At 30.8% G+C, this 14653-nt stretch overlaps 2 protein-coding genes across 3 annotated transcripts in view; one reads left to right on the top strand and one right to left on the bottom strand.

The window, feature by feature from the left end:
- Positions 1-14653, top strand: part of LOC143259599 (uncharacterized) — a 61680-nt gene that overhangs the window by 8441 nt on the left and 38586 nt on the right. The window lies entirely within an intron of this gene.
- LOC143259598 (uncharacterized) lies at positions 468-14608 on the bottom strand. Of its 2 annotated transcripts, none has more exons than XR_013033614.1 (9): positions 14399-14608; positions 11644-11818; positions 10916-11033; positions 10712-10856; positions 10516-10603; positions 10009-10378; positions 5683-9678; positions 4594-4675; positions 468-4453 (listed from the first exon to the last, which is right to left on the bottom strand). XR_013033614.1 is itself a non-coding variant. In XM_076522650.1 (9 exons), the coding sequence occupies exons 1-8, from the start codon at positions 14457-14459 to the stop codon at positions 4625-4627; spliced, it is 4245 nt and encodes a 1414-aa protein (XP_076378765.1). In that variant the 5' UTR covers positions 14460-14608; the 3' UTR covers positions 468-4453; positions 4594-4624. The 2 variants fall into 2 exon arrangements, 1 of the variants encoding a protein (XP_076378765.1); XM_076522650.1 differs by having other exon boundaries at positions 6442-9678.

Genomic DNA, 14653 nt, shown 5'->3' with positions numbered 1-14653 from the left:
TACGTGTTAATGTAATTGTTTCTTAATCTCTCTCTCTCTCTCTCTCTCTCTCAGCTATTTTATAGATTAAATTATAATCTATTTAATGAGATTGTTACTTTTATATTACAATTTGCAAATAATGAAATCAGATTAGTCGAGAATGTTCTTCAAGGTTTAATACATAATAGTATCCCCTAAATATTAATAGCATCAACTTCAAAATCATCCAGGAGAAAGTTATTCGTCTATAATTCATATAGAAATGCATGAAAGAACTATTTTATATCTTGTGATCCCCAAATAGCGACATAAATATAATAAAATGAACAGTCATTTGTATTTTGTAGAATGCTGTATTCTCGTTAAAGTATTTATAAATTGAATCTAAGGAAATCTTGTATCGATATAAAAAATTGCTTGGTTACAAAAAAAGTACACGCATTAAAAAGTCATTACGTCTATATGTTGCAAAGAAGTAAGACATATTTATATTGCACAAAGAAAAATTTATTTATGAACTGTCACTTAATTTAAGCGGATAGATACAGAGTTTGAATAAGTACAATATACGAAAATCTGTTCTTCTCTCTACATATTCTTTTATAATTCTATTGCTAGAATGTTGTTACAATGAAACAGTGTACTTGAAATTTCAATATGTAATAACTAACACATTTTATCTGACAGAACTAACCCATTAGTGCCTGGGCTTATTATCACTAAAAAGCAAACTATTTTACATTTGATAATTTTAATGTTCTATATACAAACAGTATTTTAGTTAATAGCGACCCGCTTGAATATTAATGTTTTATGATTATAATTATATAAATTTTTTAATTTAATTAAGAACGCACAGGAGTAGGAATTGTTCAAGTAATAATTAAACGTAGCTTTGATTTATTATATGCACATCTTCTGTTTATAAATTCTTACTTTTTTGTTATGTTACCTAAAAATTAATAATTGAAAATTCCTACAATAATACAAATGCCTAAAAAAATCATAATTAATATAAAATTACTAGGCTACTGTGCACAAAATAGAAAAAAACCATTGCATTAATTAATCATTGTAGAGTCGCTTCAGGAAGTAAGTTAATTTTTCCAGTACTTAAAAATTAATCCAAAAAATGATTCCAGTTTCTACATAAATAAATTTAAGGATATTTAAAAATTTAAAATGTAACGACAAATAAAAATTAAAAATTTTTAATAATAAATGATAATATGTTTGAAAAGCCGTTGACTTACTTTCCAACGCGACTATATTCTTCTTTTTATAATGCAACATATTTACTGTACAAATTGTTCAAGATGATTTTTGATAAATACAAATTTCCATACTACATTTAAACAACACTATTCTGAATAAAAATAGTACACTGGAAAGATATTTAATTCAGTCAATTACTGTAATATGTATTTAAGTTATTGAACTCATTTTACGATAATGTTTATAGAGTTGTATAACCAAAGCGCTTAAAAGTATACGTTGAACTATAGTTAAAGAATAATATAGGCTGAAAAATATTTTACTTGGACCGAATAAATCTGTAACAATTAATTTTCCAAAGAATAATATATGTATATGTGAATACAAAATTGATATAGCATAACAACATATGAGTTTGTACAAGAAATGGGGTATGTGCTACTATATTTGATTCAACACTATGTATGAAAGAAAACGTACATATTACTACTTATATTATCAGTTTGTATACACTAAATGCCAGTTAAAAGGTTCGTAATTTTACATCATTTTTGTAACTTCTATAAAATGTAAAATTACATTAGGTAATTCATAATGTACAATGCAGAGACTGAACAAGAGAATAAAATTCCTCTTTTTACAAAATTATGATTGCTGTAGTTTTTCGCTTTCCTCCAGTCTAGTGTATTAAGTATTGTATACATCTTCAATTGTATTCTAGGAAATTAATATTCTATTATATTCTTAATATCCTGCTTATAAATTGTTAATGGAATGCACACAAACGTAAATATATTTACAATTATTATTTTGTTATATAACAAAATGTTTATATATATACATACATATGTACATACAGGATGACCCATGTTAATCTCCCGGGATAAATATCTGAAAAGTACGAATGATATAAAAAATGTTTCAGACAGAAGTTATATGGTTTCGAAGGGGACAGATTGTGCTGTCATTTGTTTGACCTAGTGGTAACATTGGCAAAAATCTACAAAGATCAGCTTCGAATTTTTAAATTAGAACCTGTATCTTTTTAAATTAATGTATCACCGGCATTAGCGTTATCTGATATACATTGCGGAGAGGTTGCACAGTCGGATTGCTCGATATATATGTCTAGATGGTCGCTACGACAATATGTAATAAAAAAATCTGTAGGTTCTAATTTAAAAATTCGAAACTAACCTTTATGGTTACCACAAGGCAAATAAATGACAGCATAATCTGTCGCTTCCGAAACCATACAACTTCTACCTGAAACATTTTTCATATTACATATTGGCACTTTTCGAGATATTTGCTCTGGGATATTAAAATGTGACATCTTGTACATATAATATATACATACATACATACATACATATCCTTATATATCATCAATTTTGAAATTATTTTACTAATCGTATATCTATTTTGTTTTATACAAGCCTACATAAAAATATTTTCAATGCATACACAAAAAATACAATTATATATTTTCTATATTTTTGATAGTTTAAATAGTATTTAATATTATTAAATTATAGTATATAAAAATCTTGGGAAGTACTATCAAAGGGAACAAATTAATTAATAGGAAATGAATATGTAAAATAAGTATATTAAAAATACGTTTTACATAATACATTGAATGGTACAGTCAAATATTATCATAAATAAAATAAAAGTTTCGTGAAGTTATGGCTTCAAGTACGTAAACAAAAAAAAACTATGAAACATAAAAAGTATTAAATATAAAAAAATATTGGAGTAATTACCCTGTTAGAAATTACTACGTCTAACCCTATCGTAAACGTAAAATATTTACGCTGGGGACGTAAAGCCGAGGTAAATGTTTATATGTAATACCATTTTTTTCAGTAAATCCAATTTGTGATCATCACAAAATACATGTAATTTACAAACATAAGTAAATACAAGTTTATTCGTCATTATGGTAGAAACGTTCTACACATACACAGAACTCAACTTTTCTTCATGAACACGAATGAACGGGATAATGGATGCAATATTATTATATTGAATTAAAAATTTGAGATATCAGACTTTTCTTAACAAATGTACAGTATAATTTTGTCCATTAATCACTCTATATCTGTTCCATGAAAACACGGAAATATTTGGCAAGATTTTTGATCATTGACTACATTAAATTACAAATTCATTTATGTTGAACTTAAAACTATCAAACTTATAAAGAAATTAATAAATAATATCCTTAGTATTATTAATTCACATGTATGACTACCACAAGAGTTTATAATTAAAACAAATAAATTATTTGTACAGAAATAATATGGTACCATTCTAATTTGTTTCTAACCTTTTTATAACATGAAAACAATATGTACTTCTGTTTACCATGAAGTAGTTAACTAGACACGGTTTATTTTTTGCATAATAAAATATAATTTTGTGTAACTGATGTTGAATGTGTTCAAGTATAAGCTTAATGCTATGTAATAATCACAGATGAAATATTATATACAGGAATATGGCACTAAAAATATTAAACTGTTCTATGAAGTGAGAATACTACTTCACGGTGAATATGATTGAATTCATTATTATTTGCTACTTACAAGAATGATTACAGTGAATGAAAATTAAGTCATTGATTTCTTTGAGCAGTAGCTCTAACTTTTAGTTTATGATTAGTTCGCAAAGATTTTAAAAAGGTTACACCTATTCTCTTTTTGCTTAGAATTTGTACAATGAGGCATACTCCATTTCCATTTTTGGAAAACAAGTGAATAATTTTTAAAAATATATGTCTAATTTTTGAAGCATAAATTATGCAAAGGCGCTATAAATTCGGGTGTCGTATCAAATGACTTTTCTTGGGACGAAGCTCTATCTTTTTGATATCTACATATACAAATTCTAAAGTAGGTACTTTTAATTCTACATAATGTTTTTTCAACTTTTAATTTGAAGTTCATCGCCACATATTATTCGGCTGTATTCCTTTCTCCTGATAAAATAAAAGTCTTTGTTTAAAGTAAAAACCAATGACTAGTTATACTACCTGCCTTTTGATATCTACAAGTATCGTATTTATAAGAACTCGTACTGCTATATGTAAAGAGAATCTTATAAAATTGAAATGTACTTGGTGTTTCCTGTTACTTCTGCTGTTGCATAATGATTTAGTTACTCCTACGAGATTTGGCAAATTTATTGACATGACACTCTCCAGAGTTAAACATTCTCCTGAGGCATTCAAGTTGAGGAAATAATTAATCTGTAATACAAAATGCTGTCAAACAGTATTTCGATCTAAACTTGTATGATCTTCAAAAATTATATGCATAACCGTTTTTATACAATCTTTTTATCACATTTTTGAGTTTTGGTCACATAAATTTTCTAAATTTTACTTACATATCTTGTGTTAGTAGATTAAATCTTATCTTCAACCCGGGCTTCTTATTTCTCCGAATTTGTATAATTTTTCTCCCAAAAACTGAAAAAACCAAAATATCTTTTCAATACCCATTTGCATCATACGAGTATATATACGCTCAATTTTCCTAATCACTATCGCCGGAGTGTATATATACGCGGCTGCGTTCGGTATTGAATCCAAATATTTAATTAATAAAATAACACACTTCCTAACAGTATAAGATCACAGAGACAAGCACCGATACTGATAACTGTTACACTGCTTGGATGCAATGATGATTTGTTATTTTGCTTCTCTTTGTTATCTCTGCAATTACTATCGCCGGTGCTGTGCACATACTGAAATTTGTTAGTCACTAAACTTATTCGTAACCTTAACCCTTTGCGGGCTACCGCCGCATATATACGTTCTGCGTAAATCATCAAATTGGCCGAAGAACTCATATATACGTTTGGCGAAAAACAACTGATAGAGCCGAGAAACGCGTACATGTGTCCCATGTAAATGCGTGACTATGGCCTAGAAACGAAAACCGCGTTTAAGCAGAAATATGCGCTGGCAATTTTAAATGACTATTCGCGGCAGGAGCTCGGCCCCACGGTACGATTCACTTCGAACGGTCCCGTCCGCAGAGGGTTAAGGATGGAATTCTGGAATCTGAAAGCAGTTTTTCTGATTGTAGTGCAGAAAAAATTATGCCGCTAAAAAGAAGACGAATTAGAGAAATAAGATCTGATAGTGATAGTGATTGTGAAGTGCCTACATGCGTCCCACATTTCAAATATTACCACACTGAACAAAATTTCTAACAAATAATGCTGAAAAATGATTTTTTTTTACTTTTATACAATTTTACACCTAAATGTAAAATAAAAATTTTTCGGTGATATGGGCCTTTTTTCATATTTTCATATTATGCAAATGGGTTAAAGATTATTGTTTCAAATTACTACAAAAATGAATATTCATGTACCATAACACTGAAACACGTAATTTTTATGTTGAATCCCATACAACATAAGCTAAACCTTTAATTTCTATATTTTTAAAATAAATCGGCTTACCTCCAATATAAGAGCAACGTAGCAATAGCTTCAGTGTGTAATTATTGTTACATTTTATGTACATAGGTATATACAAAAGTATTTTCTATGCCATGATATATAAGAAAAGAATTTTCATAAAATTTTCTTTCAAATAATTATAAACTAATTATATTAAGTAAAATTAGCTGCATCTATGTTGTCATTAAATATTAATAGAAATAAAACAATTTTTTGTAATACTGTTCTATGTAGTGTAGTAGTTCTATATAGCTTACTCTATGAAGAATTGTCTATCCCTTCTCGTATTGAGCTTTCTAAACCTAATAAAATATGTTTAATAATATCTTCCATGTCAACATTCTGACATTTTCCAGAAAATCTTCACAGATGTGATCTTCATGTTGTTACATTGGGCACAAATCATCAATATTCAAAATCTTCAAAATCATGACTTATCCTCATTCATACGTTATTTACAATTTGTACAATTAGTGATAGTTTCACAAATTAATGTATAATTTCTCGTTCATGTTTAAAACAATGAAATGTCCCTACGACGATGAATTCTTATAATGAATTCTTACGTTTGCGCTTCGATTCACCGGACGGATTCCATTCTGGATCAACATCGGTGTAAGAATAATTTACTTTAGGAACGTTTCTTTTTGAGCTTCTTGTTTGCCGCAGTGGCGACTGCGTTTTCTTAACTTTTTTAAATGTTTTTTCTTCTCGTCCTATCGACTCCGAATTTAATCTTTTCAGTGGCATACTACTCACCATATTAATTTCTTTCCGCTGCGCCGGTGTTTTGAATGATCTCTGAAGGCAAGAATCTTGATACACTGCATTAGACTGATCATTGGTTGATCGGAATTGACGTCCCAGCTTTCTTATGCTTTCCTTTGCAAGACTTTGATGTGTACTAGACACGTGTATGTCCTTATAGTAGTCCCTCCGCACTAAGTTCGAATTGCAGTATCCATCGTGAGGATCTTTCTTTCCAGATGATAATTCGTACTCGGATTTGACCATTTGAACAGACTGTTTTTGCGTGTTATCCAGTGCTTCCGAAGCAGCAATCGACATCATGGGTATAGCTGGATAATTATCCACTTTCTCCGCTTTAATCGACACCTCGGTATGCGCCATGGCATACGCTTTCAATCTCTTCTTCAAAGGTAACATATTATCCGCGTCCTTCTTGAACACTTTCTCTGGGTCACGTGGTACCTCTAATTTTTCCAACTGGTTGTTACTCTTCTCCAGTTTACAGAACAATTGATCATCGTACAATTTATTTATGACTGTTTCGCTTTTCGCTCTGTCGTGTTCCTGGATGGCGGGGTTTGGAATTGGCGAGTGGGTCGGCAGAAAATAAGGGCTACTTTCAATGCAAGATACGTGGGTCTCTGTAGTAGGATGGATGCATTGTCTATAACGTGTAACAATATCATAAGTACAGTTTAGACACGAGCAATGCGATCGTTCGCATGAGCTACTATTGGCATTGATCTGCAAACCACATGATACTGAGTTGCAATGTTTATGGTATGACATACACAAGTCAGCACTACCAGCACAGTTGCTATAGATAGTTGGTAAAGTATTGGGAAGATTAATCGGGATATGTAACTGAGGATCATCTACTTCATGAGCATGCGAAAGAACACTGTTACACCCTGAAATAGCACAATGATGAGACATATTGTTCAATTCCTGTTTAATATTTTGTCTGAATGGCAGACTTGATTTCGAAGATTTTAATTTATCTATCGGTGTGTTTGCTATATCTTGATACATTGACGAATTAATGGAAATCAAATCTGCAGGTAACTTTTTAGTGTACAATTTGCTGTCTGTGAAAGTGCTTTCTTTCAGTTCCATCTTGATTCCTCGTCCCACTGAACACTTGCTCTCCTGATATTGTAATACTTTATTAGACGAGGTTAATTCTAAATTATATGGCATATGATCCACAGAAGTAGCTGCCTCAAATGAACTGCATTCCTCTGTAGGTGTCACCCAACTTTTCTCCTTCAGTCTGCTAATTTCATCATCATTGTGATCTTTTGAATTCTCCACAGCTTTGTTTATTATGTACAAATTGCTGTTTGGTGACTTCTGCAACAAGACTACAGTTTCTCCATTCAATATAACATTGGCATTTTCTTTGGAGCCTTGGATATTGCTTTCTGCAGATATTAAACTATTATACAGTCCTTTATTCACATTCTCAGTTTCAGAATCATTTGAAGTCACTTCTACATAAAAAGCTACCTTATTTAATGCATCTTCGGGGTAAACACCCACAATCCGATTAATTATTCCCATGGATGGGGTTTGAAGTTGTGAAATTGAATCGTTAGCTGCCCCATCGTCAGAGGCCTGACTGCAGCAAGTGTACCTCAAGGAAGCATAATCCCTCACCTTGATTTGGTCACACTTCCCTTCCGATTTTGGTTTCAAATGTGGTACATGTTGTGAAACACTGGCCAATAACGAGAGGCCATCAATATTGTCTTGCAGGTCAGAGTCTTGAACAACATATTCATTCTGAACATTACCGCATTCTTGTTTATCCTCTATTCGTTTGTATAACTTGTCAGACTCCTTTTTATGTGTTATGTCCTGGGATTCACAAGACACATCTGTCTTGTCAAGATTAAGATTGCACTTGTCATTTGTTACACTCTCTATGGACTTGCTAAAGTTTTCATTCGGGTACGTTACGTTAACTTTATTAGAAATATTTTTCTTATCCGTAGAATAAGATCCGAAAATAGATTCTCTGATATTAACGACACTTCCCTTATTTTCTCTTATACATCTTGTTTCATCGTGATCACAAATTTCTAATTCCGAATTTTCGGAAAATTTGTTGTTTCCCCTATTGCCCACTTCATTTGTACATTTTGGTGACTTTACTTCAACTCCCAATTCAAATTTATCTTGCACATCAGAACTTTGTATGGGTGTTGGTAATGATTCTTGATGTTCTTTATGTTGTAAAGTATCTGTAATGACAAAGGTCTTTGCCGTATCTAGTGCCTGTTGAGTACAAATTGTGTCGTGTTTATCAGTTTCTTCAGATATAACCAATTCTTCACTATGTTCTTTAGAATTAATCATATTATCAGAATAGTTAGATGCACAAGTTTCTTTATTTAACGTTTTATTCTCCAAGACAGAATCCGTTATTGTTATTGACAATATTACCCTTTCAGTTACTCTATCGTTACTTACATTAAGATTAGAACAATTAGAATTAATAGCATTATCTTTGGGATCATACTGAGTACATTTTGTAGTACTATTTACACTTGGGCATTCTGTTCCTAAATCACAGACTGTTTTGTAACTTTCATCCCTTTTGCATGTATCAAGCTCTGAGAGAAGATCTGTTTCTGTCGGTTGCTTGATCACAGTTTGTTTGTTACTCCTATTACTTTCCCTCTCATCACCATTTGTAAAATTGTCATTATTAATGGAATTTAACGCTGGTTCCGTTGAGAGAAAAATTTCGCTTAAACTTGTTTCCTTCGAATTCCTCACATTTTTCATATGATCTACTAATTCGTTATCGATTTCCAGTTTACTCTCAGTTTTAATTTTTAACATTTCAGCTGTCCAACATGTACTGAGATTAGGTCTTGAACTGATATCTTCCCCTATCTTCTGTATTAATTGTGTATCTTCCAACTGATGATTTACGGTTCTTGAATAACTTGATGAATGTGTACAGTCAGTAGTTGCCTGCTCCTTCTGGTTTTTTGTTTTCTGTGATGATTTCGTTGCTATCTTCAAGTCGATCCTTTTCTTGGCTTCTTCCAACCACGGTAATTTTCTAGATTTTCTCCTCTTTATGCATTTCTCAAATACTATATCACTAGTTAAATCAATAATTACAATTTCATTGGATTTTTTACAATTCCTCCGTGAATTATTTTTATCTGATATAATTGAATTTACGTTACTTTCTATATACTCTGTATTTTTACAAGCATTATCTTCTAGCTGAGGATAAACAAATCGATTAATTCTCTTGTTACAAAATGATGTTACCTTCATGTAAATAATACAAACATTATTAATATTTGTAATTTGATAATTCTTGCATGTAATAATTTTATAAAAATATGAATTGACATAAAGATTTGTTATCTAATTAAAAGTAGAATTTATCATTATTTGTATTATTTACACGAAGACAGTATTTTGAAATAATTAATATAACTCTGCTTGAATAGCACTTTTAACAGTCCAGAAGTATATAGAATAATAGATAATTATATTATTGAGTTAGTAACATGCTACAGAAGAATGGAAATATAAAGAAATAAATACCGTTTGTGAATTAATTCTATTGGACGAATCAATGGAAGTTGCAGGTTTGTCTTCCTTCTGGCATACACTTCCTTCCTTCTCTTTGCAATGTTTTACAAATAGTTCACAATGTCTTTTAACATCAAATTTATGATGTAATAGAGTTTTTGTAGAATTTTGTTGTGTAATTGGCACTTTTGGCAATACATCTTCTAATGTACATGGTGAGAACTTCGATGGTACTGGCCCCAGAGATGCAATTGCAGCAGCTGTTATCCGATTTCTCACAGTTGCATCACCATTTATTTTCCTCCATAACCGATAGACAAGAAAGTAACGAATGTACATAATACTTGATTCAGGGTGTGCAGGAATATTTTTCATAATTTTCCTATGAGAGAACACAAAACATAATAAGATAGATATATCTTGGAAAATATTTTATTACAGAGAGAACGTTAATACTAAATAAACAGAATTAATAAAACATAACACATTATTTAGTCAAATACACATCTCATTACTTACATTATTATTGGATCTAAAATATGATTGTAATTACGACACATAAACTGTATTTTTATTAATGTGTCTAATATATGTTGTGTAGAATGTTCTGAAAAAAATACATTTTTCATCAAAATAATATTAAATTTTTAGTATATATGCAATATCTTGAACACAGATAATTAATAATAGAACAATTCTATATGGATAATCATACCTAAATAAATATAAAGACAAGAAGTGAGCCTTGCAGATATCTTTTTATACTCCTCCTTACTGTTTTTTGATATTTTTAATTCCATATCTATATACAATGCTAATAAATCTGACATATTATTTAAATAAATAAATCTATTACAATCCTAGAAAACAAAAATTCCATTAATATATGAATGTGAAAGAAGAAAAATGTACTGCTTACCTCAGAAACCTCGCGATACATATACGCAAATAACAGTAATGTTTCACTAATAAAATCCTTCAATTTTGCAGCTCTTAAAGGCCATATATAACATTCATTTACACTACTACTTATATTTCTGAAAAAAAAATTTCTATTAAAGTAATTACACAAATTATTTTTCTAAACATAAAGTGTAAAATATTACAATATATAATGCAATTTAATATTCAGTTTAAGACATCTAGATCATTTGATGTTCTAAAAAGATCATATAACAAAAAATGTAGGCAAACAAAATATTGGAATGATACCTTCAATTGAATTGTTTCTTTTTGTATCAGGAAATAAATAAACTACTTAAGAAATACTATTAAGGTATTGTATACTGTACATGTAAGGAATTTGAGAGTAATTATTATTAATTAATTATAATATTTTCTACTTTTACATACTGATTGGTAATATCAAGTATTCAATTTTAAAGATAATATTCATGTATATATTTTGTAAAACTAATTTCTACTATTTAAAAAGTTCTGTGATGTTATTCTTAAAAACAGATCCAAAATAATCGTAATTGATGTATTTATATTTTCTGTTTCTTCAAAAGACAAACTATGTGACACTAGAATATAATCAAGATATGTGTCTTTCATCACTTATTTTACACCAGTTCCCAAGAAAAGTGTTACTGGTAAACTAAAAATTAAATGATCAGAATAAATATTTTATACCAAAAATATTACCTCGCATAAAATTGCATAAGTTCTGCTAATGATACTATACTTTTCTCTGTATGTATACATCTGCACATCCTTTTAAATTCTAATATCCAAGGAAATAAATCAGAAATCAATGACTCTGATTCGTCATTGTTTAATTTGAGCCTCCTATCAATATAACTCATTTCCTCTTTAGTATCTGTACAATGAAAAATGTATATATTGAAGAGTATGTTTTGAAAAAAAAGCAAATAATTCATTATTATGAAAATTAATGATAATTAATTTTTCTATGTTGAAAATCTTGATAACATATTAATTTAAGTTCTCCTACAGTTTTATTTTATTACAAATAACATAATTTGTAATATACATATATTATTTTTTATTTTAGAATATAAACTGTAAGCATATTTTTTAGCTTAATTGTTATAAGAGTGTTTTAAAAATTGTAGTAATAAAATATATACAAACAGAATTTAAAAAACGACTTATATAAAATACTTAAATTTGTGGAACGTTCATTAATAAAAATCAATAAGTACTGGATGATGATGGAAGATGTGTTAACCAATAAGTATTACTTGTCGCTAAAAATTAGTTTATCATAAGTATTACTATAAATGTTCTTAATCGTACGTATTTCTTATTTCTATGTATTAGATTTCGATTCGCATATCTAATTAAATAAATAAATCTTACTTCGTACAATGTCGTCATCGTTTTATACGAAGCAATAACATTAAATACTATTCAAATCTCAAATTTCTAAAGCTTTTATGCGACGCACAAGGATAATTACGTTAAGCCACCCCAAGACTGTTAATTTACAAACACTTTTAAACAATTCACAATTCTATAAAATAGAAAGAAAACAATGCAGCGACTACTACATTTAATTTACGTAGATCGTAGTAACTTATACGATATAAATTAACCCCTAAATGGTCAATCACCGAATAGTAACGCGGGAGACCGACGCCGGGTCTGTGATGACCTATGCTAAAATTGCCGTAATATGTATGTATTTCAAAAATATTTCCTCTGCTGAAATTATACTTAATTATATTATCAATGAACTAATTTCAAATGACGTTAACATAAAATGGTTGAACGAAAACGAAATTAATTTCCTAGTAATAGGAATTTTTTCTTTAATGCGCTACTTGTATAATTTTTAAAAGAGAAAAGTTAACAAAATAAAACTTTTCCCAATTTCAGTAAAATGTAGTTTGCTGTACAATAGATTTTTCGACTTTATTAAACATAAATATATTAAAGACGGATCAAAAACTACCCGGCAACGGCTAGGCAGGGGTTGTAGCATCGGTCTTTCGAAGAAAGTAGATAGTAGTAGATAGACTAATAGAATGTCGATTTTTCATAGAAAATAATGTGCGTGAAAAATATATCATATATCATTCGCAAGGTTTGATTTACATCTCTACGGGTTCGGTTGGTATTATTCGAATGTCAATGTCAATAAATGTAAGAAGAAATCGATCGAACGCGGGTCGAGGAAGCTGTGTGCGATGGCTAGCGTGGTTCTACCACGAAATACAGTAATGTCTCTCTTCTCGGCGTAACTTGAGTATGCCAATCCCGGCGCCGAGATATTGCTACGGCCCTGTAATTTATCGATTTTCTCGCTATGCTAAAGTTCGATGGTGTTGGTGAACACGTGTGCTGCGGCACGCGCCGCGGCTCTTTTGACTCGAATTTCCGGAAGACAACTCATAATGCAATGACATAACTTTTTTTAATTTTAACATTTTAACACTGATTTTTTTAAACATATTGCTGATAGTTTTCTGATTAAAATGAGACCAAACACGATATAGTTTGGACAGATATTTCTGTTGACAAAGTCAAAGACGATAGACGTTGCACGTAATTTACTGCCAAGATGCACGTGGTGTGCGGTGGAAAAAAGTTTAGGCGAAGTTGTTGACTTTACTGACGTTGTAAGAAATAATGTAAAAGAAAATTAATTTGTAAATAATTCATATTCAAATTGGCTAAATGTCGTGTTCTTTCTCGATGTTCGACATCTTAAAATTCCAGGGTTGATGGAAAATGTACAGAAAACAGTTCCTTTACACCCTCCACGCGTAGGCTCGTCTTTAAAATGATGTCGCTTCTCCCGTCCCAGCAAATTTCAAACATGGAACTCTTCATTCTCAGCCGTCTTCGTTTCCTTCTGTCTCCCATTCGTGTAAAGCTTCCTATTCCCGGTGTCTAACGTAGGCTCGAATAGCGTAACTTTGGTGATATTTTCTTTCGAAAAACATATGTACATACCTTCTTTGAACTTGCCTTTAATATTTCATTTGTTAAAAATCGGTTTTTGTAATGCTTTTTTCGCAAATAAAATAAGTTACTTATTACTAAAGCATTTCGTGTTTGGTATCATTTTAATTGGAAAAATATGACTAATATATTAAAAAAAAATTTCATTTATAAAAAAGGAAAAAAATTAGAAAAAAATGCTATCATTACAATGTTGTACACCGGCTGTCTCCGATGCTGACCGCTGCCTTACATACATAGTATACACATAGTTTCGCTCGACTCGAGTTTCGTTCTATCTCTCTGCCTCTCATGAGATGTCGGCAACAATAAAGGCGAGCCGCGAGGCTCGAAGAAATCAATTCCTGCGTATTACTTTCGACAATTTAAAATTCGGTCCCAGCGACAGATAGGGAGACATTACTGTAGTCGTAAACAGTTCCGACCTACGTTCACAAGGGTCCATTAAGCGCGAGGTATAGTCACGTACCTTGCGTCAGAGCATTTTCACTCTGCGTGTGATTTTTCTGCTCCTCGAGAACACTATTCATTTTGGTCGGATTCACGATGAATTTTTACGTATTACGTAGAAACGTTTTCCCCTGGTGCGACGTACTTCATATTCAGAGACTAACGAACAGGTTACCGCGTCCGCGTCTCACTACACACTGCTACAAACTGCGATCTCTCGTCAACGGCCATATTGACAATGGGGTTTGATGCAGCCGCCGCAAGAGCGCGTCCT

This window comes from Megalopta genalis, chromosome 6 (genome assembly GCF_051020955.1).
Source record: "Megalopta genalis isolate 19385.01 chromosome 6, iyMegGena1_principal, whole genome shotgun sequence".
Classification (NCBI taxonomy): Eukaryota; Metazoa; Arthropoda; class Insecta; order Hymenoptera; family Halictidae; genus Megalopta; species Megalopta genalis.
The sequence above is the reverse complement of the archived record's forward strand: the minus strand, read 5'-3'. Positions and strand labels throughout refer to the sequence as shown.

What these genes read in the sequence shown, in the direction of transcription:
- LOC143259598 (XM_076522650.1), bottom strand. Translation starts at nt 14,459, where the DNA reads ATGAATAGTGTTCTCGAGGAGCAGAAAAATCACACGCAGAGTGAAAAT. An exon ending in TGTATCGCGAGGTTTCTGAG is followed by an intron (nt 10,857 to 10,915) that starts GTAAGCAGTACA and finishes TTTGTTTTCTAG; the next exon opens with GATTGTAATAGATTTATTTA. An exon ending in ATTTTAGATCCAATAATAAT is followed by an intron (nt 10,379 to 10,515) that starts GTAAGTAATGAG and finishes GTTCTCTCATAG; the next exon opens with GAAAATTATGAAAAATATTC.